At 40.6% G+C, this 25589-nt stretch overlaps 1 protein-coding gene across 1 annotated transcript in view; it reads left to right on the top strand.

Annotated features, from left to right (window-relative positions):
• LOC145417842 (von Willebrand factor A domain-containing protein 5A-like) overlaps positions 1–25589 on the top strand; it is a 756527-nt gene that overhangs the window by 535410 nt on the left and 195528 nt on the right. Inside the window, exon 14 of the mRNA XM_080286463.1 lies at positions 13275–13359. Within this exon, the coding sequence (XP_080142589.1) occupies positions 13275–13359 (85 nt within the window). The remainder of the gene's footprint in view (positions 1–13274; positions 13360–25589) is intronic.

Below are 25589 nucleotides of genomic sequence, written 5' to 3'. Positions count from 1 at the left end.
GGAGAAGGAGAGCCTTTACCTGGTCGCGAGGAATTCCCAGTGTCTTCGTCTGGTAATGTATGACCTCCTTGACGAAGTGATGGTGAAACCAGTCTTTGAAAATCACAGCTGTGAACCATGCTTTCAAAGAATGGTACCATACGACAGGAAGGACATCCATCACCCCACGAAGGCACCGAGGCTGCTTTGCACGGCCAACAATAACGGGCTTAAGCCGGTGCATGCCGTTAGCATTGGCACAACACAAAGCAGATATCCGTTCCTTAGAAAGCTTGCGGCCAGGTACACGCTTCTCCGTCTCATCGGCGAGAGTGTTCGTTGGCACCGAGCGATAGAATAGGCCAGTTTCGTCAGCATTATAGACTTGACCGAGAGTGAGGCCCTCCCTGTCGATCAAGCCTTTCACCTTGTGCCGAAACTCGTCCACTCCATCCTCGTTAGCGTCCAATGCTTCGCCATGTGCTTTACGGTTAGTAAGGCCATGTCGCAACTTGAACGCGAAGAGCCAACCCTCGGATGCCTTGAAGTCTAGGGCGTCGTGAAGCCTTGCAAACTTCTCAGCAGCAGCCTTCAGGTCCGTTCCACGTACCATCACACCAGCTGCACGTTGCTGTCGATACCAAATCAACGTGGAGCGGTCGATCTCTGCATACTTGGGAGTAAACATAACCTTCCTCTCCACGTTGCGTTTGCTTCTCGACGAGAAGTCAGCCGTGTACTGCATGAGCTTGTCTCGGGAACGCTTGATATCAAACAAAGTCGACCGGGCCAGGTTGAACTCGCGGAGAATGCGAGAGGAAGACCAACCCGCATCAACCTTCTCCAATATCTCCCGTTTCTTCTCCAGAGTCAACACCACTCTCTTCCTTTTCTCAGGAGGCGGGGCCATCATCACACACACTAAGAGTAGGGCAGAGAGCAGCAGGAGGCCTTGCAGCAAGTACGGCACCACCACAAAAGCGAGCACGTGGGCAGCCATGACGAAGAGCGTAGGTCTTGTCGCGGTGAGAGACAGGCGGGAAGTGGGGAGGATGCAGCGGCGCTCTATCGGACGTCGGAGGAATGACGAACCAAAACAATGCTCTCACGCGGCGCGCGCGGCAAGTTCAAATTACGGACGGCAAAAAATCGATTTTTTTTCCAATTTTTTTGGATTTTCGGACCATTTTGGGAATGTTTGATCCCAGGACGATAAGGTTCGGTTAGTGGGGATGTTCGGTTATTGGGCGTCCGGATATTAGAGGGATTACTAATACAGTACTGTGGATTTGTGTGCCCAGTGGTAAGGTCAGTGCCAGTGTAGGCCCCAGTGCTATGGTTGGTGCAGGTATGGGTCCCAGTGCTAAGGTTGGTGCAGGTATGGGCCGGATTCCCCTCCCTCTAACCTGTTCCTGTCTGACTCGGAGGCTGACCACCAGTGCCTGTAAACACAGGCTGTCCCCTAGTCTCGGGGGGAACAATTTGGAGACGACTTGGACCAACGCGGGAAGGAATGAAGGTCGGTTGTCATTTATGGTTCAGTCTTGGTTATGTGACTTGGGAAGTTGAGTTGACGTAACCCCCCTTTTATACTGGGTTTCAATGTACCGATTTACGATAAAATCGGTATACAATAAGGTATATAAATGCATCTCAGGGAAAGAGAAAATAGACATAAAGGAATATATAACCTACTTGGAAGCATCAGCAAAGAGGACACTGCAAAAAAATACATAAAAATAGAGGCGATAAAGACATAAGGAAATTCAGTTTCCCAAATAGGGCAAGTTATCAGCGGAATGCACTGCCGAATAAAATAGTGTGTCAAAACTATTCATAAATTTAAGGATGTCTATCTGTCTACCTATCTATTGCCAGACACCTTAACCCGCCCCATCCCGACCACTTTTCCACCACTGACTCCCCCCAATCCCGACCATTTTTGGATTTTTTTTTTTTTTTTTGGCTCAAACCTCCGCTTTTGGTGAGAAACATTGAAAATTCATGGAGAAATCGCTCACCTGAGGTTTAAAATACTCGATACAGGTACCAGTACCTCCTCACCTTACTGTGTTTTCCGTCAGGCTGGCTCCAAAGAAAACGAGTTCTGTGGGAGGGTAACCATTCCACACCACTCATAAACGGTATTTATTTATTTATTTGGTACGAATTTATATGTAGTACGAGAGTATATTGGTTTTCACACAGTAATATACACAATATAAGTATTGTTTCACTCACCAAACACATCAGCATACTTGACGTTTTTTGGTGACATTACCTGATCATTTCTGACTGTTTCTTCCTCTAATGCTATGTAAAGTTTGTCCTCCACACTGTCATCAATTGGGGAATCACTCTGGCCCTAAATTTTGTACCATGGCACATGTCTTTACTGGCCAGGTCACTGATAACAGGTGAATTGCTGAGACAATGGCATGCAGGGGGGGGTGGAGGTCATGCTGGGTAAGGCATTGTCCCTGCCTGGCATCTCGTAGAGGAAGGTGTCCCATGTATATGTACCAAAAATCACTTGCGAAAATTAAAAATTGTGCAAATTAGGGACCTTGCATTTGATTCGCTTTTATGTACGTCAACGGGATTGGCAGTGACAAAATGTGTGGACGTTTATTCACGTCAACGGGACGGGGCGGGTTGATCCTGTACTGGGGTGGCCACAAACAAATTGCCTCCACGTCGCCCTGTACCCCGCCATTTCACTGCCCTGCTCCCAACTCACATCCCCCTCTCTCGTATACCTCTCCATTCCATCCCTCCATCTCATCCTTGGCCTCCCCCTCCCTCCCCCCCCCTCCACCTCACTCACATACACTCTCGTCGTCAGTCTGTCACCATCCATCCTCTCCACATGGCCAAACCACCTCAGTGTTTTCCTCCTAACGCTTCCTATCACATCCACATCCACACCACAACGCTCCTTTATATCGTCATTTGTCAGCCTGTCTCTCCATGTGACTCCACAGGCTCCTCTCAAATAACTCATTTCCACTGCTCTCACTCTTGACTTGTGTCCTTCCAACAACGTCTAAGCTTCACTTCCACAATACTGTCATGTAGTAACTTTTTCACTTCCATGCTCACTTCCCTGTTTCTTGTCACTCCTTTCAAGGAACCAGCAACCTATCTTCCTTGTTGTATGCTTTCAAGCACTTCACCCTCCAAACATCCATCCTTACTCATCACACTCCTCAAGTACTTAAACATACTCACATTTTCCATTTCCTCACCATCCAACCTCACTGTACATTCACTGACTTCACCTCTCTCAAAGATCATCATTTTACTCTTCCCTACATTCATCTTTAGATTCCGTTTCTTATACACTCCCCGAAACTCATCCACCAAGCCTTGCAGCTCCTCTTCGTCTTCACTTAACAACACAGTATCATATGCAAACAGTACAGGGAGTTTCCAAACACTACCCTCTATCACTAGGGCCACTCCAACATCCACTGCCCTACCTTTTATTACCCCATCCATGTACAGATTGAACAACCATGGAGACATGACACATCCCTGTTTCAACCCAACCTTCAAAGAGAAAAATTCACTCAGTTCACCATCCACACACACTGCAGCCTTAGCACCATCATACATACTCTTCACAGCATTCAACAACTTCCCATCAACTCCATATATTCTTAATACTTTCCACAATCCTTGTCTATTCACCCTGTCATATGCTTTCTCCAAATCCATGAAGGACGCATACAACTTCTTTCCCTTCTTTAGAAACTTTTCCGCTAAAGATCTAAGAATGTATATCTGATCTACACAACCTCTTCCCTTCCTAAAGCCTCCCTGTTCTCCAGCTAATTCCTCTGTTACTTCCCTAACTGTCAATAAGTATCCTGACATACACTTTTCCTATTACACTAAGAAGACAAATGCCCCTATGATTACCACACACTTCTTTTTCCCCTTTTCCTTTGCACAAAGGAATAATTATTCCTAACTTCCAATCCTCCAGGACTCTACCTTCCTCCCAGGCCAATCTGCACATCTTCCACATCCATTCTACTACTATCTCTCCTCCATGCTTCAGCATTTCACCACACACTCCATCAATTCCTGGGGCTTTCTCCATTTTAACTTTCTTCCACAATTTCTATCTTACTGATTTCTTCGTGTCTTCTCACCTCCCTCCTTCATGCCATTCCCCAGCCACTTATACTCGCATTACTTCCATTCTCTATGTTCAACAATTCCTTAAAGTGTTCTTTCCATCTTCTCACTTCTTCATCCTTCTCCACTAGTAATCTACCATTTTTAGCCTTCACTCCCCTACTAACTTCACTGCCACCCTGCCTTACTCTCTTCACCTCTTTCCAGAAAATTTTCTTGCAGTTCCTCCACTTTACACTCAAATTCCTTCCAAATTCCTTATCCACTGTCTTCTTACTCTCTCCTACTATTCTTTTCACCTCTCTCTTCCATTCTAGATATAGCTCTCTCTTCCGCCTCTCAACCTCTTCCACGCCCCTATCTCTCATCCATTCATTGTATGCTATCTTCTTTTGTGCCACAGCCTGTCTCACCTCCTCATTCTGCCATGCTGTTCCTTGCACCCCATTCCATCTTCTCTTCACTCCACACACCACATCACATGCTGCACATATTTGTTCTGTAATATCTTGCACACACCTTCCACATCCCCCATCTGCTCCAATTCATATTTACCCAGTTGTTCCTCCACTTCTCTCTTATATTCTGACTTTTTCTCATCCTCTTGCAACCTTTCCATTCTCCTTGCAACTACTTCCTCCTCCCGTCCTTCCCCTCTTCTATTTCTCCATCTTACTTGGATCTTGATTCTGGGCACCACCATGTAGTGGTCAGAAAGTCCACTCCCCCAAGTTCTATAAGCTCCTTCCTCCATTACACATCTTCACATCCTTTCATCCACACACACATAATCAGTCATTGCCCTCCTTTCATTCAGTTCACCACCCACCCTTCTCAACACTCACCATGTTTACCTGTGGATCATTTTGTGCCTGAAGTGGGTATTGGGTATCACCAACCCCCTCCTGGCACAAATGTCCGCTAACGCATTGCCATTCTCATCTATCTCAGCAGGCACACCCCACTCACCAACTATCCCATCCACCTTCTCATTCCCTACTTTACCATTCATATCTCCAATGAAAAACACTCTCATTCTTTCAAAACTTTTCCATGCACACTTCCACATTTGTCCAGAACTCTTCTCTTACTCTGCTTGCACAATCTTGTGTTGGCGCATACACGCACACAGTCGTCCACATTTGTATTCCAACTTTCAATCTTACCCACACAATCCTTGAGCCAACTGATCCATACTCTCTTATGTTCTTCTTCCATCTTTTACTCACAACAATACACACTCGTTTTGCCCTCTCATTCTTACCTACTGCTGCACATATACCCCATCCATACTCCCATTCTCTCACACTTTCTCCTCTCCATTTAGTTTCAGTTACTCCACATACATCCACTTTAGCACCCTTAGGCACCTGGACAATCTCTCTCTCTTTCACCTTATCATTCGCACCCCTTATATTCCATGTCGCGATCCGTACCATGTCCTTTGTCCGGTCCTTGGTCGTCATCTTTTGGTCAGTCCTTGTCTGAGGCTTCTTGTTCGTCTTTTTAGTTAGCTGTTTTCCAGGGAGGGGCACTAACCCTCCGCCAACCCTTTTAGTCACCTCATACGACAAGCAGCGATACTGGGGGAGTATTCTTGAAAACCCTCCTACCCCCAGGGGGGTAGGATGTGTATGATAAAAATAGTTTAATACACAGGACAGTACAAGCTTGACTCACTTTTGTATATACAGTTAGGTAAGAACACACACACACACACACACACGAACAGCCGGAGAGAGAGGACGTCCCAGGCATCGCTCCTGACCTTGAGTAGTTTCAGGAATTTTGTCTGTCCTGTCTCCTAGGGTCTTTCTTTAAATTTAAAATAATGAAAGTTGGTAGACTACCAAAAATGTAAAGATTTGTTGGCAATAGTATACATGAATGTTTGTGGCTTATTGGTAACAGCTGTTTAGGTACTTGATCGGTACGTTAAAGATGGCCGAAAATGTAAACAATGAGGGAATGGAATTTCAAGGATTTGATGCTAATACTAATGTCATGGACCTAGTGAAAACATTAATTATGAGGATTAGTGAACTCGAAAAAAAAGTAGAGAATCTAGTGATAAAGGATGTGTCAGGAAATACGGAAACCACCATACAGAGTCTAATCCAGTCCAACGAAACAGCCAATGAAGAGATTAAGAATTTGAAGCGGGAAAATGTTGAACTGAGGAGGAAACTTGAAGAGAGTACTAATAAAACGGAGAAGGTGAGTAATGTACTAGAAGAACACAAGGCAAAGTGGGCACACGTAGAGGAAGAACAGAAAGAAGTGGTCAGCTTAAGAGAGATCATCCAGGAAGAAAGGGAAATGAACAAGAAAGAAATGGAAGAAAATGTAGTGAAAATACTGAAGAAAAAAGAGAAAATAGTGAGAGAAACTGTAGAAAGGAACAGATGTGTGATAGTATTTGGAAACAGGGAAGAGGAAGAAAAGGTTAGGTTCGCAAGACTCGAGAGAGACACGAACATGGTGAGAGGAATATTAGGCAAGATTGACCCCGAAGGAAACAAGTGGGTAAAAGAAATTGAGGAAGTAAGGAGGATAGGGCCTTATAAGAAAGGGGAAACAAGACCAATGAGAGTCAAGTTTACATCAGAAAGTGTAATAAATGAGATACTTAAAGTGACCTGGAAATTAAGCAAAGAGGCAGAGATGGAAAATATAATAAGAAAAGATTTGAATGAAGAAGAAAGAGAAGTTTTAAAATCATTAAAGGAAGAAGTAAAGGAAAAAAATGATAAGAGGACAGAGGAAGAACGTAATACTTTTTTTTGGAGAGTATTGGATATGAAAGTAAGGAAATGGTATTTAAGGAAATAGAAGTGAAGGAAATTAGGGGGGATGGTTGTGAAAGATCAGAAGTTGAGGAAGTGGTACGGACAGAGAGTAGGAGAGAAGAGGGTATTAATAATGTCAAAAATAATTTGAAGGTGATATATACTATTGTTGATGGTTTCATATCGACAAGGATCGAAATTAATGATTTCTTGAGAGAACATGAACCTGATGTCATGTGCTTTGTAGAGACCAAATTAAGAGAAGATATTGATGTTCATTTGGGAGATGGTAAATACAAACTGTGGAGAAAAGACAGAAAAGAAAAAAGGGAGGAGGAGTGATGATAGCAGTGAAGAACAACATAAATGTAGATACTGTGGAAATGGGAGAAGGCAGGGCTGAAGTGATATATATGAAATTAGAAACTGGAGAGAATGTTAAGAGAGATATGGCGGTAGTGTATGTTCCCCCAAAGACGAGAGCATGGAAGGATGACGAATACCATGAGATGTTGTCAGATATGGCTAGCTACTTGCAAAAAATAATTGAGAAAAGCAATAATATAATTTTGGTGGGTGACTTTAATTGTAAAGAGGTGAACTGGGAGGAATGGTACTCGGGAGGCGGCGAGGATTCGTGGGGTACTATGTTATTAAATATAATAATGAATAATGTGATGACGCAGTGGGTCAAAGAAGAGACACGGTTTCGAGGTGAGGACACACCAGCAAGGTTAGATTTACTGTTCACCAAAGAACCTGATGTAATAGAATCATTGGAATATCTCTGTCCTTTGGGAAAAAGTGATCACGTGGTCATTGAGTTCCAGATGTTAATAGGAAACGTCGAGCCAAGAGACGAGCTTCATAGACAGGGAAGATACAACTTTGGCAAAGCAAATTTTACAGGATTGAGAAACTTTTTGAAAATGCGGATTGGAGAAAATTCAGAGAAACAAGAGAGATACAGAGGAAGTGGGATATCTTTCTAGACCTCTATAATTTGGGAGTGGAAAAATTTGTATCAAGAGTAAGAGGGAAAGAAAACAGGAAAAAGGAGTGGTTTAATAGAAGGTGTATGATAGCCAAAAAGAGAGAGATAAGGCGTGGAACAATTGGAGAAAGAGAGGTAACGACAGAACAAAGGAAGAATATAAAAGAACAAGAAACGAATACACAAGAATACGTAGGGAAGAAGAAAGGAATTTTGAAAAAGGTATAATTGACAAATGCAAGGATGAACCCAAACTGTTTTATAGATTTGTTAATGGCAAACTGAAACAAAAGGAAGGAATCACCAAGCTGAAAGTAGATGGAGAGGTCTTTAATGATGCGGCAATGCAAGCAGAAATAATGAACAAACGTTTCCAGTCAGTTTTCACTAAAGAAAAGGAGCTTGTGGAAGGGGAGGGAGTGATTAGAAATGTTCCGGTGATGAAAGATATAAAAGTGGAGGTGCAGGAAGTGTATAAATTACTGGAAACTCAAGATGTAAGGAAAGCCCCAGGACCTGATGGAATTTCTAATTGGGTACTGAAGGAATGCAGAGAACAACTGGCGGATAAAATTCACAGCTTAATTGTATGCTCACTGGAAGAGGGGAAAGTGCCAAAAGAATGGAAGAGGGCAAATGTGGTACCAATTTATAAGGGAGGAAACAGGGAAGAACCCCTGAATTATAGACCAGTGTCTCTAACCAGCATGGTCGCAAAATTGTGTGAGAGAATCCTGAAAGACAGATGGATAAAATATCTGGAAGAGATGAATATTTTGGCTGAATGTCAGTTTGGATTCAGAAGTGGAAGGTCATGTGTTTCAAACTTGTTGAGCTTTTACTCAAGAGCGATTGATGTGGTACAGGAGAGAGATGGTTGGGTGGATTGTGTGTACTTAGACTTAGAGAAGGCCTTTGACAAGGTACCTCATAAGAGACTAATGTGGAAACTAGAATATATAGGAGGACTAAAGGGGAAACTTCTGGAATGGATGAGAGACTTTTTGAGAGACAGACAAATGAGGACAGTAATAAAGGAAAAGATGTCTGGATGGAGGGAAGTAACAAGTGGAGTCCCTCAAGGCTCAGTGTTGGCGCCAGTAATGTTCCTGATTTATGTAAATGATATGGTAGATGGAGTGAACAGTTATGCGAGTCTGTTTGCTGATGATGTAAAGATCTTGAGGAAGATAGAGGTTGAGGAGGATTGTAAAATACTGCAGGAGGATTTGGATAGGATACACAATTGGAGCCGGACGTGGGAAATGAAATTTAATGTAAAGAAATGTAAAATATTGGAAATGGGTAAAAGTACCAGGAGACCATCACTGAATTATTTTTTGGGTAATGAATTAATCACAAAAAGGAGAGAAGAGAAAGATTTGGGAGTGCTGGTCCAAGATAGTTTGTCACCAGAAAAGCACATTAACAAGATAGTTGGAGAGACTTATAAGCTCTTGACTAACATAAGAGTAGCATTTCATTATATGGATGAGGAAATGATGAAAAAATTGATAGTGGCCATGATCCGCCCCAGGTTAGAATATGCAGCGGTAGTGTGGTCCCCACACAAAAAGAAAGATATAAACAAGATTGAGAGAATACAAAGAACAGCAACCAAGATGGTCCCCAGTCTGACAGACCTGTCATACAGAGAGAGGCTGGAAAAACTGGATTTGCCTTCGTTAGAGGAAAGGAGAAAGAGGGGAGACATGATTGCGGTGTTCAGGACCATGGTGGGAGTAGATAAAATTGACAAAGAAGATCTGTTTGTATGGGATAAGAGAGCAACAAGAGGACATGGAATGAAATTGAAAAAGTCAAGCTGCTTGAAGGATATCAAGAAATATAGCTTTCCTTACAGAAGTATAGACTTATGGAATAGCCTGGACAAAGAGATCGTCCAGTCTAAAAACATAAACGAGTTTAAAGTTAAATTCGACTTATTGAGAAACAGCGACGGAAACCCACAAGCATAGTACATTCCGTGTATATCACAATTAGGTATATTCTTAAATATTTGGAACGACTTAGACAAAGAGGTGGTGCATGAGAAAAACATTCATGTGTGTAAAGGTAGACTTGATAAATGTGGATATGGAGACAGGACAACACGAGCATTGCTCAATTCCTGTATACTACAAATAGGTAAATACACACACACACACACACACACACACACACACACACACACACACACACACACACAAGGAAGGGTTAAAAAATGTTTGGATAAGGAGAGATGCAAATGAGGAAGAAAGAGCTAAAATAAAGGAGTTAGAAAAGAAAGCAAAGGTAAAAAAAGAGCAGAGAATGGAGGAAGAGAAGACAGTGTTTTATTGGAGAGTCATGGATCAGAAATTGAGGAAGTGGTACCGACGGAGAGAAGGAGAAAAGAGGGTATAAAAAACATCAAAAAGAATTGGAAGGTGGCATATACTAATGTTGATGGTTTAATGTCGGCAAGGCTAGAAATCAACGATTTTTTGAGGGTACATGAACCTGATGTTATGTGCTTTGTAGAAACCAAATTAAGAGAAGATATTGATGTTCATATGGGTAATGGTAAACACAAACTGTGGAGAAGAGACAGAAAAGAAAAAACGGGAGGAGGTGTGATGATACCAGTGAAGAACAACCTGAATGTACATACCATGGAAATGGGAGAAGGCAGGGCCGAAGTGATAAATATGAAATTTGAAACTGGAGAGAATAGCAAGAGAGATATGGCAGTAGTGTATGTTCCCCCTAAGACAAGAGCATGGAGTGATGATGATTACCAGAGATGGCTAGTTATTTACAGAAAATGATTGAGAAAAGCCACAACATAATTTTAATGGGTGACTTCAATTGTAAAGAGGTGAACTGGGAGGAATGGGACTCAGGAGGCAGCAAAGATTCATGGGGCACTACATTATTAAATATAACTATGAATAATGTGATGACCCAATGGGTCAAAGAAGAGACGGTTCCGAGGTGAGGACACACCAGCAAGACTAGACTTACTGTTTACCAAAGAACCTGATGTAATAGAATCCTTGGAATATCTGTGTCCTATTGGAAAAAGTGATCATGTGGTCACTGAGTTCCAGATCATAACAGGGAACGTGGAGCCAAGAGACGAGCTTTATAGGCAGGGAAGATACAACTTTAGGAAAGCAGACTGGTTTGAGAAAATTTTTCGAAAATGCAGATTGGAGAAAATTCAGAGAATCAAGAGAGATACAGAAGAAGTGGGATATTTTTCTAGGCTTGTATAATTCAGGAGTGGAAAAATTTGTGCCAAGAGTAAGGGGGAAAGAAAACGAAAAAGGAGTGGTTTAATAGAAGGTGTATGATTGCAAAAAAAAAGAGAGAGACACAGCGTGGAACAACTGGAGAAAGAGTGGTAACAACAGAACAGTGGAGGAATATAAAAGAACTAGAAATGAATACACAAGAATACCTAGAGAGGAAGAAAGGAATTTTGAAAAAGGTATAATAAATAAATGTAAGGATGAACCCAAACTGTTTTATAGATTTGTAAATGGCAAATTGAAACAAAAGGAAGGAAGCACCAAACTGAAAGTAGAAGGAGAGGTCTATAAAGATGCACCGATGCAAGCAGAAATAATGAACAAATGTTTCCAATCAGTATTCACAAATGAAAAGGAGTTTGTGGAAGGGGTGGGAGTGACTAGAAATGTAGTGATAAAAGATACAAAAGTGGAAGTACAGGAAGTGTATAAGTTACTGGAAACACAAGATGTAAGGAAAGCCCCAGGACCAGCTGGAATCTCTAATTGGGTACTGAAGAACTGCAGAAAACAACTGACTGATAAAATTCACAGTTTACTTGTGTGTTCTCTGGAAGAGGGGAAAGTGCTTCTAGAATGGAAGAGGGCAAATGTGGTACCAATTTATAAGGGAGGAAACAGGCACGAACCCCTGAATTATAGACCAGTGTCCCTAACCAGCATGGTCGCAAAATTGTGTGAAAGAATTCTGAAAGACAGATGGATAAAATATCTGGAAGAGATGAATATCTTGGCTGATAAATAGTTTGGATTTAGAAGTGGAAGGTCATGTGTTTCCAACTTGTTGATTTATTACTCAAGAGCAATTGATGTGCTACAGGAGAGAGATGGTTGGGTGGATTGTGTGTATTTATATTTGGTGCAGGCCTTCAACAAGGTACCCCATAGAAGACTAATGTGGAAACTAGAGCATATAGGAGGACTGAAGGGGAACCTCCTGGAATGGATGAGAGACTTTTTGAGAGACAGACAAATGAGGACAGTAATAAAGGATAGGATGTCTGGATGGAGGAAAGTAACAAGTGGAGTCCCACAGGGCTCGGCGTTGGTGCCAGTAATGTTCCTGATTTATGTAAATGATATGGTAGATGGAGTAAACAGTTATGCAAGTCTGTTTGCTGATGATGCAAAGATCTTGAGGAAGGTAGAGGTTGAGGAGGATTGTAAAACGGTGCAGGAGGATCTGGATAGGATACATGATTGGAGCCAGATGTGGGAAATGAAATTTAATGCAAAGAAATGTATAATATTGGAAATGGGTAAAAGTACCAAGAGGCCATCATTGAATTATTTGATGGGTAATGAACCAATCACAAAAGCGAGAGAAGAGAAAGATTTGGGAATGCTGGTCCAGGACAGTTTGTCACCTGAAAAACACTTTAACAAGGCAGTTAGAGAGACGTATAAACTCCTGACTAATATAAGAGTAGCCTTTCATTATATTGATGAGGAGATGATGAAACAATTGATAGTGGCCATGATTTGCCCCAGGTTAGAATATGTAGCAGTAGTGTGGTCCCCATACAAAAAGAAAGATATAAACAAGATTGAGAGAATACAAAGAACAGTAACCAAAATGGTCCCCAGTCTGGCAGATCTGTCATAAAGAGAGAGGCTGGAAAAGCTGGATTTGGCTTCCTTAGAAGAAAGGAGAAAGAGAGGAGACATGATTGCAGTGTGTAGGACCATGGGGGGAGTAGATAAAATTGACAAAGAAGATCTATTTTTATGGGATAAGAGAGTAACAAGAGGACACGGATTGAAACTGAAGAAACCAAGCTGCTTGAAGGATGTCAAGAAATATAGTTTTCCTTATAGATGTATAGACCTGTGGAATACGTGGACAAAGAGATCATCCAGTCTAAAAACTTAAATGAGTTTAAAGCTAAATTTGACTTATTGAGAAACAGAGACAGGACCCCACAAGCTTTGCTCATTTCCTGTATTTCACAATTAGGCATATACAGTTAGGTAAATATACACACACACACACACACACACACACACACACACACAATGATATGTGGTGAGAGTCCCAACTGAAGTGGGATATATGCCCTGGCAGATGAGGTAGGGGAGGATCTGGTAGCCCTGAGCCTGGCCAGTGGCGTGGTGTCCCGCCGTACAGCTCTTGTTGGGGTGGATCAGGAGTCCGGTGTGCTACCTCTTCCTCTTGCCCATCCTGAGCTGCCACCACCGATGTTAGGCTGTGGCTTTGGATTTTCATCAGTAAGTTAAACACATTTATTTTTGAGCCTGCTTTGTATAATGAATATTCCTGCCATACTGCAGCATGTTCAGATCATGTTATTTTCCTCTCTACTTCTTTTTACTTTGGAAGAGAGGTTGCCTCTCTCTTCACCATGATCAATTGGTTTTCAGAAGTCTGTCCATCGTGCACGTTTCCGATCTTTCAAATCTGCTTCAGAGTCACTACATTCAGTAAGTTGAACATTTGCTCTCTTTGACCCTGCTGCATCTGATGAATATTTTACCATGTAGTCAGTGAATATGTTCACTTAATGTCATGTACCTTTCTACTTCTGTCCACTGTGAAGGAGGAAGTAAATGATTACCAGAGTTTATAAGTACAATATATTCTTCAGCAAGTCAAGTATTTATATTTGAACCTTGTATGTATGGTGCTGCATATAGTATATATGTTCACTTTATCAGTTTCCTCCTATCTGCTCAGTTTGGTGGAGAGATTAAGTGATAACCTCTCACTTTTCCATGTTAAATTATTTTCAGATGCCTGCTGGGCAACCCTCTCTCTTTGCTTGTGCTACTCCACCACCACCGCCACAACAATCAGTAAGTGTACCTCTTGCTAACTTCTTAACCCTCTTGTGCACCGTAAGTTTTCAATAAGTTTTGATTCCATGCATAGAACCAAAACCTCGCTCAGGCTGGCTCCACTCACGCGGCAAGGGAAAAATTTCTATGGCCCAATTTACCCTTGGAAAGTGCATATACAGTATTGTCATAAATCGCTTCCCATCATCTCCGTTGATGTTTATTCTATCATATAAGAAAAAAATAAAACATAAAACAGATGAATAAATGTACAGAAGTGAATAAACCTAATTTACGTGAAAACTAGCATCGCATAACTTCCCAACATCACCATGAAAATTTTTTCCCATGACGTGCAGTTGCAAAGGACATGTCTATATGCAGAATTTCACAATCTTTCATCTGTGAAAGTTTCAAGTTGATACCTCCAATAGTTTTCGAGTAAATAAGAAAAAACTAAAACCTGATTTGTTTATTATTTCATATGTTGTTAGTGACACTGTAACAAAGATATATGTAAATTCTATCCAGTTTTGTAGCCCAAAGATTAAGGAAGCCCATGATATAATTCACAGTGTTATAACCCTTATTGTTATGGAGAAATGAATTTTGAAAAATTACGATGGGTTGCTCGCGGTGACAGCACCTACGCTCTGGCCTGTAGGCTGAGTATATTCGTCTTTCGTAACTTTTCCCCAATTATTTTCACACATAGGTTACTTTGCTTTACAAAAAGATGCATAAGAAATCATCAGCTTGATCAAGCTTTCTTCAGATTTTGATGCAACCTATTCTATACGAGTATAATGACTGAAAGAATAGCAATGAATCCACCATATTTTCCCTATGAGAAATATATAGTAAACACACATTTTATACCTTACAATACAATAGTATAAAAACTAGACAAATAAGCTGGTTACTCACATCCTCTAGCAGTGTTGTAGTGTTTCTTGAGAGGAGATTGAGTTGCAGAGAGGACAGGTACAATCACAGCCTGTGTGTGTGTGTGTGTGTGTGTGTGTGTGTGTGTGTGTGTGTGTGTGTGTGTGTGTGTGTATTTACCTGGTTGTGATATGCAGGAAATGAGCTAAGCTCGTGGGGTCCCATCTCTGTTTCTCAGTAAGTCAAATTTAGCTTTAAACTCGTTTAAGTTTTTAGACTGGACGATCTCTTTGTCCAGGGTATTCCACAGGTCTATACACCTATAAGGAAAACTACAGTATATTTCTTGATATCCTTCAAGCAGCTTGGCTTCTTCAGTTTCATACCGTGTCCTCTTATTTCTCTTTTATCCCATAAAAAACAGATCTTCTTTGTCGATATTATCTACTCCCACCATGGTCCTGAACACTGCAATCATGTCGCCTCTCTCTCTCCTTTCTTCTAAGAAAGGCTAATCCAGCTTTTCCAGCCTCTCCCTGTACGACAGATCTGCCAGACTAGGGATCATTTTGGTTGCTGTTCTTTGTATTCTCTCAATCTTGTTTATATCTTTCTTTTTGTGTGGTGATCACACTACTGCTGCATATTCTAACCTGGGGCGAATCATGGCCACTAACAGTTTTTTCATCATCACCTCATCCATATAATGAAAAGCTACTCTTATGTTAGTCAGGAGTTTATACGTCTCTCTAACTGTCTTGTTAATGTGTTTTTCAGGTGACAAACTGTCCTGGACCAGCATTCCCAAATCTTTCTCTTCTCTCGCTTTTGTGATTGGTTCATTACCCATTGAATAATTCAATGATGGCCTCTTGGAACTTTTACCCATTTCCAATGTTTTATATTTCTTTGCATTGAATTTCATTTCCCACGTCCGGCTCCAATCGTGTATGCTATGCAGATCCTCCTGCAGCATTTTACAATCCTCCTCAACCTCTACCTTCCTCAAGATCTTTGCATCATCAGCAAACAGACTTGCATAACTGTTCACTCCATCTACCATATCATTTACATAAATCAAGAACATTACTGGCACCAACACCAAGCCTTGTGGGACTCCACTTGTTACTTTCCTCCATCCAGACATCCTATCCTTTATTACTATCCTCATTTGTCTGTCTCTCGAAAAGTCTCTCATCCATTCCAGGAGGTTCCCCTTCAATCCTCCTATATGCTCTAGTTTCCACATTAGTCTCTTATGGGGTACCTTGTCGAAGGCCTTCTCCAAATCTAAATACACACAATCCATCCAACCATCTCTTTCCTGTTGCACATCAATCGCTCTTAAGTAAAAACTCGACAAGTTCGAAACACATGACCTTCCACTTCTAAATCCAAACTGACTGTTAGCCAAAATATTCATCTCTTCCAGATATTTTATCCAACTATCTTTCAGAATTCTTTCACATAATTTTGTGACCATGCTGGTTAGGGACACTGGTCTATATTTCAGGGGTTCTTCCATGTTCTTACCTAATTGTATCTTTAAAGGAATGAGTCAAGCTCGTACTGTCCCGTGTTATAAACCATATTTATTGTACATATCCATAAATTTGTGAATTGTGGTTTGGACATGTGGAGAGAATGGAGAATGAAAGACTGACTAAGAGGGTGTATGTAGGTGAGGTGGAGGGAGGGAGAGGGAGGGGTAGACTGAGGATGAGGTGGAGGGATGGAGTTGAGAGGTATATGAGGGAGGGGGGGGTGAGTTGGGGGGAGGGTAGTCAAATGGTGGGTGATAGAGTGACTTGGAGGCGTTTTGTCTGCGGCCACCCTTTGCGGGATTAGGGCGTTGGGCAGTAGATAGATAGATAGATAGTTTTGGCACAAACTATTTCTTTCGGTAGTGCATTCCATTGATCAGTTGCTCAATTTGGGAAACTAAATATCCTTACATCTTTATCACCTCTCTTTTTATGCAGTTTTTTGCAGTGTCCTCTTGGTGATGCATTCCCAAAGGTTAAGTAATCATTTATGTCTATTTTCTCCTTCCCTGATATGCATTTATATAGCATAATCATGTCACCTCTTTTCCTTCTCTCCTGTAGTGTTGGTAGATTCAGTTTTGTTAGTCTTTCTTCGTAGCTTAGATCCCTTAAGCTTGGTACCCATCTTGTAGCAGCCCTTTGACCTTTTTCAATCTTGTTTATGTGTTTTTTGAGATGAGGACTCCAGACTGCTGATGCATACTCCAGGGTTGGTCTGATGAATGATGTTATTATCTTTCTTAGCATGTCTTCATTTATGTATCTGAATGCTATTCTCATATTTGCAAGCAGTGTATACATGTTCCGTACCTTCTCACTGATGTGGTCAGCCGGAGATAGTCTGTTATTGATAATCACACCTAGGTCCTTCTCTCTTTCTGTTGTGTGTAGGGTTTTATTTCCTAACTTATAATCCCAATCAGGTCTTTTTCCACTTTTTCCAAACTTAATTACATGACACTTGTCCACATTGAATTCCATTTGTCATGTATTACTCCATTCATGATGTTTATTTTATTCTTCTTGTAGCTTTTTACAAGAGTCTGTGTTAGTAATTCTCCTTTGTTTTTTTGCATCATCTACAAACATATTTACATAGCTTTCATTTCCAGTGTTACTGTCTATATCATTTATAAATAAACATGATTGGTGCCAGCACTGAGCCCTGTGGTACTCCACTAGTCACTTTTCTCCATGATGAGTAATTTCCCCTTAGTACTGTTCTCATTTCTCTTTTTATGAGAAAATCTTGCATCCAACAATACAGTTTGCCTCAAATTCCTTCTTGATGGTACAGTTTCCATAACAGTCTTTGGTGTGGTACTGTGTCAAAAGCTTTCTTGAAATCTAAGTAGATACTGTCCACCCATCCTTCTCTTTCCTGTAATGTATCTGTTACTCTGTCATAGTAGCTCAACAGATTAGTAACACATGATTTTCCTTTTTTGAAACCAAACTGTCTTTCTGTTATCATATTGTGTTCTTCTAGATGATTTACCCAAGCTTTTCTTATAAGCTTTTCTAATACCGTGCTCACAACATTGGTTAGTGATACTGGTCGGTAGTTGAGTGGATTTTGTCAATTCCCTTTCTTGAATAAGGGAACAATGTTTGCTTTCCTCCAAATATCAGGTAGTTTACCTTGTCTCAAGGATTTCTTGAAGATTAAAAATAATGGTTTACATAACTTTTTTCTGTGTGTGTGTGTGTGTGTGTGTGTGTGTGTGTGTGTGTGTTTGTGTATGTGTGTGTGTGTGTGTATTTACCTATTTGTATTTACCTATTTGTAGTATACAGGAATTGAGCAATGCTCGTGTTGTCCTGTCTCCATATCCACATTTATCAAGTCTACCTTTACATACATGAATGTTTTTCTCATGCACCACCTCGTTGGGTCTGGTTAGTACTTGGATGGGTGACCACCTGGGAACACCAGATGCTGTTGGCATCCCTACGTGTCAAGTGGGGTTGGTGGAGGATTAGTGCCCCTCCCTGTAAAACAATTAACTCTAAGCCATTGGCCACCCCGTCTGGGATACATGGCGTCTGGCAATGAATGAATGAATGAAAAACCACCTCTTTGTCTAAGTAGTTCCAAATATCTAAGTATTTACCTAATATACCTAATTGTGATATACACGGAATGTACTATGCTCGTGGGTTTCGTCGCTGTTTCTCAATAAGTCAAATTTAGCTTTAAACTCGTTTAAGTTTTTAGACTGGGCGATCCCTTTGTCCAGGCTATTCCACAAGTCTATACTTCTATAAGGAAAGCTATATTTCTTGATATCCTTCAAGCAGCTTGACTTTTTCAATTTCATTCCGTGTCCTCTTGTTGCTCTCTTATCCCATACAAACAGATCTTCTTTGTCAATTTTATCTACTCCCACCATGGTCCTGAACACTGCAATCATGTCTCCCCTCTTTCTCCTTTCCTCTAAGGAAGGCAAATCCAGTTTTTCCAGCATCTCTCTGTATGACAGGTCTGTCAGACTGGGGACCATCTTGGTTGCTGTTCTTTGTATTCTCTCAATCTTGTTTATATCTTTCTTTTTGTGTGGGGACCACACTACCGCTGCATATTCTAACCTGGGGTGGATCATAGCCACTATCAATTTTTTCATCATCTCCTCATCCATATAATGAAATGCTACTCTTATGTTACTCAAGAGTTTATAAGTCTCTCCAACTATCTTGTTAATGTGCTTTTCTGGTGACAAACTATCTTGGACCAGCACTCCCATATCTTTCTCTTCTCTCCTTTTTGTGATTAATTGATTACCCAACAAATAATTCAATGATGGCCTCCTGGTACTTTTACCCATTTCCAATATTTTACATTTCTTTACATTAAATTTCATTTCCCACGTCCGGCTCCAATTGTGTATCCTATCCAAGTCCTTCTGTAGTATTTTACAATCCTCCTCAACCTCTACCTTCCTCAAGATCTTTACATCATCAGCAAACAGGCTTGCATAACTGTTCACTCCATCTACCATATCATTTACGTAAATCAGGAACATTACTGGCGCCAACACCGAGCCTTGAGGGACTCCACTTGTTACTTCCCTCCATCCAGACATCCTATCCTTTATTACTGTCCTCATTTGTCTGTCTCTCAAAAAGTCTTTCATCCATTCCAGAAGTTTCCCCTTCAGTCCTCCTATATATTCTAGTTTCCACATTAGTCTCTTATGAGGTACCTTGTCAAAAGCCTTCTCTGAGTCTAAGTACACACAATCCACCCAACCATCTCTCTCCTGTACCACATCAATCGCTCTTGAGTAAAAGCTCAACAAGTTAGAAACACATGACCTTCCACTTCTGAATCCAAATTGACATTCAGCCAAAATATTCATCTCTTCCAGATATTTTATCCATCTGTCTTTCAGGATTCTCTCACACAATTTTGCGACCATGCTGATTAGAGACACTGGTCTATAATTCAGGGGTTCTTCCCTGTTTCCTCCCTTGTAAATTGGTACCACATTTGCCCTCTTCCATTCTTGTGGCACTTTCCCCTCTTCTAGTGAGCATACAATTAAACTGTGAATTTTATCTGCCAGTTGTTCTCTGCATTCCTTCAGTACCCAATTAGAAATTCCATCAGGTCCTGGGGCTTTCCTTACATCTTGAGTTTCCAGTAATTTATACACTTCCTGTACCTCCACTTTTATATCTTTTATCACCGGAACATTTCTAATCACTCCCTCCCCTTCCACAAGCTCCTTTTCTTTAGTGAAAACTGACTGGAAACGTTTGTTCATTATTTCTTCTTGCATTGTCGCATCCTTAAAGACCTCTCCTTCTACTTTCAGTTTGGTGATTCCTTCCTTTTGTTTCAGTTTGCCATTAACAAATCTATAAAACAGTTTGGGTTCATCCTTGCATTTGTCTATTATAACTTTTTCAAAATTCCTTTCTTCTTCTCTACGTATTCTTGTGTATTCATTTCTTGTTCTTTTATATTCTTCCTTTGTTCTGTTGTTACCTCTCTTTCTCCAATTGTTCCATGCCTTATCTCTCTCTTTTTTTCCTATCATACACCTTCTATTAAACCACTCTTTTTCCCTGTTTTCTTTCCCTCTTACTCTTGGTACAAATTTTTCCACTCCCAAATTATCGAGGTCTAGAAAGATATCCCACTTCCTCTGTGTCTCTCTTGTTTCTCTGAATTTTCTCCAATCCGCATTTTCAAAAAAGTTTCTCAATCCTGTAAAATTTGCTTTCCCAAAGTTGTATCTGTGTGTGTGTGTGTGTACCTAATTGTATGTACCTAATTGTGATATACAGGAAATAAGCTACGCTCGCGGGGTCCCGTCTCTGTTTCTCAATAAGTCAAATTTAGCTTTAAACTCATTTAAGTATTTAGACTGGACGATCTCTTTGTTCAGACTATTCCACAGGTCTATACATCTATAAGGAAAACTATATTTCTTGATATCCTTCAAGCAGCTTGGTTTCTTGAGTTTCATCCTGTGTCCTCTTGTTACTCTCTTCTCCTATACAAACAGATCTTCTTTGTCAATTTCATCTACTCCCACCATGGTCCTGACCACTGCAACCATGTCTCCCCTCTTTCTCCTTTCCTCTAAGGAAGGCAAATCCAGCTTTTCCAACCTCTTTCTATATGGCAGATCTGCCAGACTGAGGACCATTTTGGTTGCCGTTCTTTGTATTCTCTCAATCTTGTTTATATCTTTCATGTAGGGACCACACTACTGCTGCATATTCTAACCTGGGTCGAATCATGGCCACTATCAATTTTTTCATCATCTCCTCATCCATATAATGAAAAGCTACTCTTATATTAGTCAGGAGTTTATAAGTCTCTCTAACTGCCTTGTTAATGTGTTTTTCATGTGACGAACTGTCATGGACCAGCACTCCCAAATCTTTCTCTTCTCTTGCTTTTGTGATTGGTTCATTACCCATCAAATAATTCAATGATGGCCTCCTGGTACTTTTACCTATTTCCAATATTTTACATTTCTTTGCATTAAATTTCATTTCCCACAGCCGGCTCCAATCGTGTATCCTATCCAGATCGTCCTGCAGCATTTTACAATCCTCCTCAACCTCTACCTTCCTCATGATCTTTGCATCATCAGCAAACAGACTTGCATAACTGTTCACTCCATCTACCATATCATTTACACAAATCAGGAACATTACTGGCGCCAACACCGAGCCCTGTGGGACTCCACTTGTTACTTCCCTCCATCCAGACATCCTATCCTTTATTACTGTCCTCATTTGTCTGCCTCTCTAAAAGTCTCTCATCCATTCCAGGAGGTTCCCCTTCAGTCCTCCTATATGCTCTAGTTTCCACATTATTCTCTTATGAGGTACCTTGTTGAAGGCCTTCACCAACTCTAAATACGCACAATCCACCCAACCATCTCTCTCCTGTAGCACATCAATCACTCTTGAGTAAAAACTCAACAAGTTGGAAACACATGACCTTCCACTTCTAAATCCAAACTGACTATCAGCCAAAATATTAATCTCTTCCAGATATTTTATCCATCTATCTTTCAGAATTCTTTCACACAATTTTGCGACCATGGTGGTTAGGGACTCTGGTCTGTAATTCAGGGGTTCTTGCCTGTTTCCTCCCTTATAAATTGGTACCACATTTGCCCTCTTCCATTCTTGAGGCACTTTCCCCTCTTCCAGAGAACACACAGTTAAACTGCAAATCTTATCCGCCAGTTGTTTTCTGCATTCCTTCAGTACCCAATTAGAGATTCCATCTGGTCCTGGGGCTTTCTTTACATCTTGAGTTTCTAGTAATTTATACACATCCTGTACTTTCTCTTTTATATCTTTTATCACTACATTTCTAGTCACTCCCTCCCCTTCCACAAACTCACTTTCATTAGTGAAAGCTGACTGGAAACATTTGTTCATTATTTCTGCTTGCATTGCTGCATCTTTATAGACCTCTCCTTCTACCTTCAGTTTGGTGATTCCTTCCTTTTGTTTCAGCTTGCCATTGACAAATCTATAAAACAGTTTGGGCTCATCCTTACATTTGTCTATTATACCTTTTTCAAAATTCCTTTCTTCCTCTCTTTGTATTCTTGTGTAATCATCTCTAGTTCTTGTATATTCTTCCTTTGTTCTATTGTTACCGCTCTTTCTCCAGTTGTTCCACGCCTTATCTCTCTCTTTTTTTGCTATCATACACCTTCAATTAAACCACTCATTTTTTCTGTTTTCTTTCCCCCTTACTCATGGCACAAATTTTTCCACTCCCGAGTTATAGAAGCCCAGAAAAATATCCCACTTCCTCTGTATCTCTCTTGTTTCTCTGACTTTTCTGCAATCTGGATTTTCGAAAAATTTTCTCAGTCCTGTAAAGTTTGCTTTCCCAAAGTTGTATCTCCCCTGCCTATAAAGCTCGTCTCTTGGCTCCACGTTCCCTGTTATCATCTGGAACTCAGTGACCACATGATCACTTTTTCCAATAGGACACCGATATTCCATGGATTCTATTACATCGGGTTCTTTGGTAAACAGTAAATCTAGTCTTGCTGGTGTGTCCTTACCTCAGAACCGTGTCTCTTCTTTGACCCATTGCATCATCACATAGTTCATTGTTATATTTAATAATGTAGTGCCCCATGAATCTTTGCTGCCTCCTGAGTCCCATTCCTCCCAGTTCACTTCTTTACAATTGAAGTCACCCATTAAGATTATACTGGTACTTTTCTCAATCATTTTCTGTAAATAGCTAGCCATGTCTGACTACATTTCCTGGTATTCATGATCACTCCATGCTCTTGTCTTAGGGGGAACATACACTACTGCCATATCTCTCTTGCTATTCTCTCCAGTTTCTAATTTCATATTTATCACTTCAGCCCTGCCTTCTTCCATTTCCATGGTATCTACAATTATGTTGTTCTTCACTGCTATCATCACACCTCCTCCTGTTTTTTCTCTTCTGTCTCTTCTCCACAGTTTGTATTTACCATCTCCCAAATGAACATCAATATCTTCTCTTAATTTGGTCTCCACAAAGCACTTAACATCAGGTTCATGTACCCTCAAAAAATCATTGATTTCTAGCCTTGCCGATATTAAACCATGAACATTAGTATATGTCCCTTTCCAATTCTTTTTGATGTTTTTTGTACCCTCTTTTCTCCTTCTCTCCGCCGGTACCACTTCCTTAATTTCTGATCCATGACTCTGCAATAAAACACTGTCTTCTCTTCCTCCGTTCTCTTCGTTTTTTACCTTAGCTTCCTGTACCAACTTCTTTATCGTAGCTCTTTCTTCCTCATTTGCATCTCTCCTTATCCAAACATTCTTTAACCCTTCCTTGTCTGATAATTTCCATGTTCTATTGATAATTTCATTTACTGTTGCTTGGGACTTAAAGTTTACCTTCAGTGTCCTTGCCTCTCCTTCATCATACTTTCCTAACCTAAACACCTCTTCAATCTCTTCTTGAGCTTCGTGGTTTTCCTCCATGACTAGTGATATTATTTCTTTAACCTTCCTCAGTTCTTCTCTTTCTCTTTCTGATCTTATTGTCATACGTTTTTCTTTAACTCCTGAAATTATTACACATTTTTTTCTTATCTGCTGCATCTCTAACTAAAGGTTCTTTACTTCTCAGTACCCTAACCACATCCCTCTCCACTTTTCCCTTGCTTTGTTGTTCTATAATCTCTTTCAAATTCACATTTCCTTCTTCCTGAATTTTCTTCTACCCCTTATGTTGCTCCTTGATTTCTTTAATGTGCTTTTCCTGTATTCTTGGTTTGGATTCATACTCATCTAGTTTGTTTTTCATCTTGTCCCGTTCTTCTTGTAACCTCTTATTCTCCCTCTTAAGCTGATTTATTTCATTAGAGGCTGATTCATTGCTAACTTTTAATTCAGTAACTTCTCTTTCTTGTTCATCACTGCATGTACAAATCTTTTCCAGTTTATTCCTTAAACTTTTGATCTCGTTTTCCTGCTCTATGGTCCGTTCCTGTAACTCTTTAATTACTGCCCATACCTTTTTTATCTCCTGGATATCTCCGCTGTTTTCTCTACACCTGCTACTCTTGTTTGGTTCAGCTTAATACTTCCATTTCCCACATCCTCTTCACAGAAGCCCTCGAACTCTCTCTTGCCACTTGTAAACATTGCACCGTCCCTTTCCGCCATGAATCAACCATATGGAGACTTTCTATTTTCACTATATCTTGTTCTTTTTGTGAGCGAAACCGCGTTTTTTTTTTACTACTGTCCGACGGGACCACCACTCACTCACTCATTAACATGATCACAAATAGGCTGGTCTTCTTTTCGTTGCTGATTTTACGATTATCTCCACGATCCAGGAAGAGCACCATCTCTGTCGGCGACCTGTGTGTGTGTGTGTGTGTTCTTACCTTACCTAATTGTTCTTACCTAATTGTATCTTTACAGGAATGAGTCAAGCTCGTACTGTCCCGTGTCTTAAACCATATTTATCGTACATATCCTTAAATTTGTGAATTGTTTTGGCACACACTATTTCATTCGGTAGTGCATTCCATTGATCAATTGCTCTGTTTGGGAAACTGAATTTCCTTACGTCTTTATCACCTCTCTTCTTATGCAGTTTTTTGCAGTGTTCTCTTGCTGATGCTTCTCCATATGTTAAGTAATCATTTATGTCTATTTTCTCCTTTCCTGATATGCACTTATATAGCATTATCATGTCACCTCTTTTCCTTCTCTCCTGTAGTGTTGGTAGATTCAGTTTATTTAGTCTTTCTTCATAGCTTAGGTCCCTTAAGATTGGTATCCATCTTGTAGTGGCCCTTTGAACTTTTTCAATCTTGTCTATATGCTTTTTGAGATGAGGACTCCAGACTACTGATGCATATTCCAGGGTTGGTCTAATGAATGATGTTATTATCCTTCTTAGCATGTCTTCATTTATGTATGTGAATGCTATTCTCATATTTGCAAGCAGTGTATACATGTTCCGTACCTTCTCGCTGATGTGGTCAGCCAGAGATAGTCTGTTATTGATAATCACACCTAGGTCTTTCTCTCTTTCTGATGTGTATAGGGTTTTATTTCCTAACTTATAATCCCAATCAGGTCTTTTTCCACTTTTACCAAACTTGATTACATGACACTTGTCCACACTGAATTCCAT

This window comes from Coenobita brevimanus, chromosome 111, assembly GCF_032717465.1.
Source record: "Coenobita brevimanus isolate Jiangsu-jjx chromosome 111, ASM3271746v2, whole genome shotgun sequence".
Taxonomy (NCBI): domain Eukaryota; kingdom Metazoa; phylum Arthropoda; class Malacostraca; order Decapoda; family Coenobitidae; genus Coenobita; species Coenobita brevimanus.
Note: the sequence above shows the minus strand (reverse complement) of the source record. Positions and strands in the feature narration are given on the sequence as shown.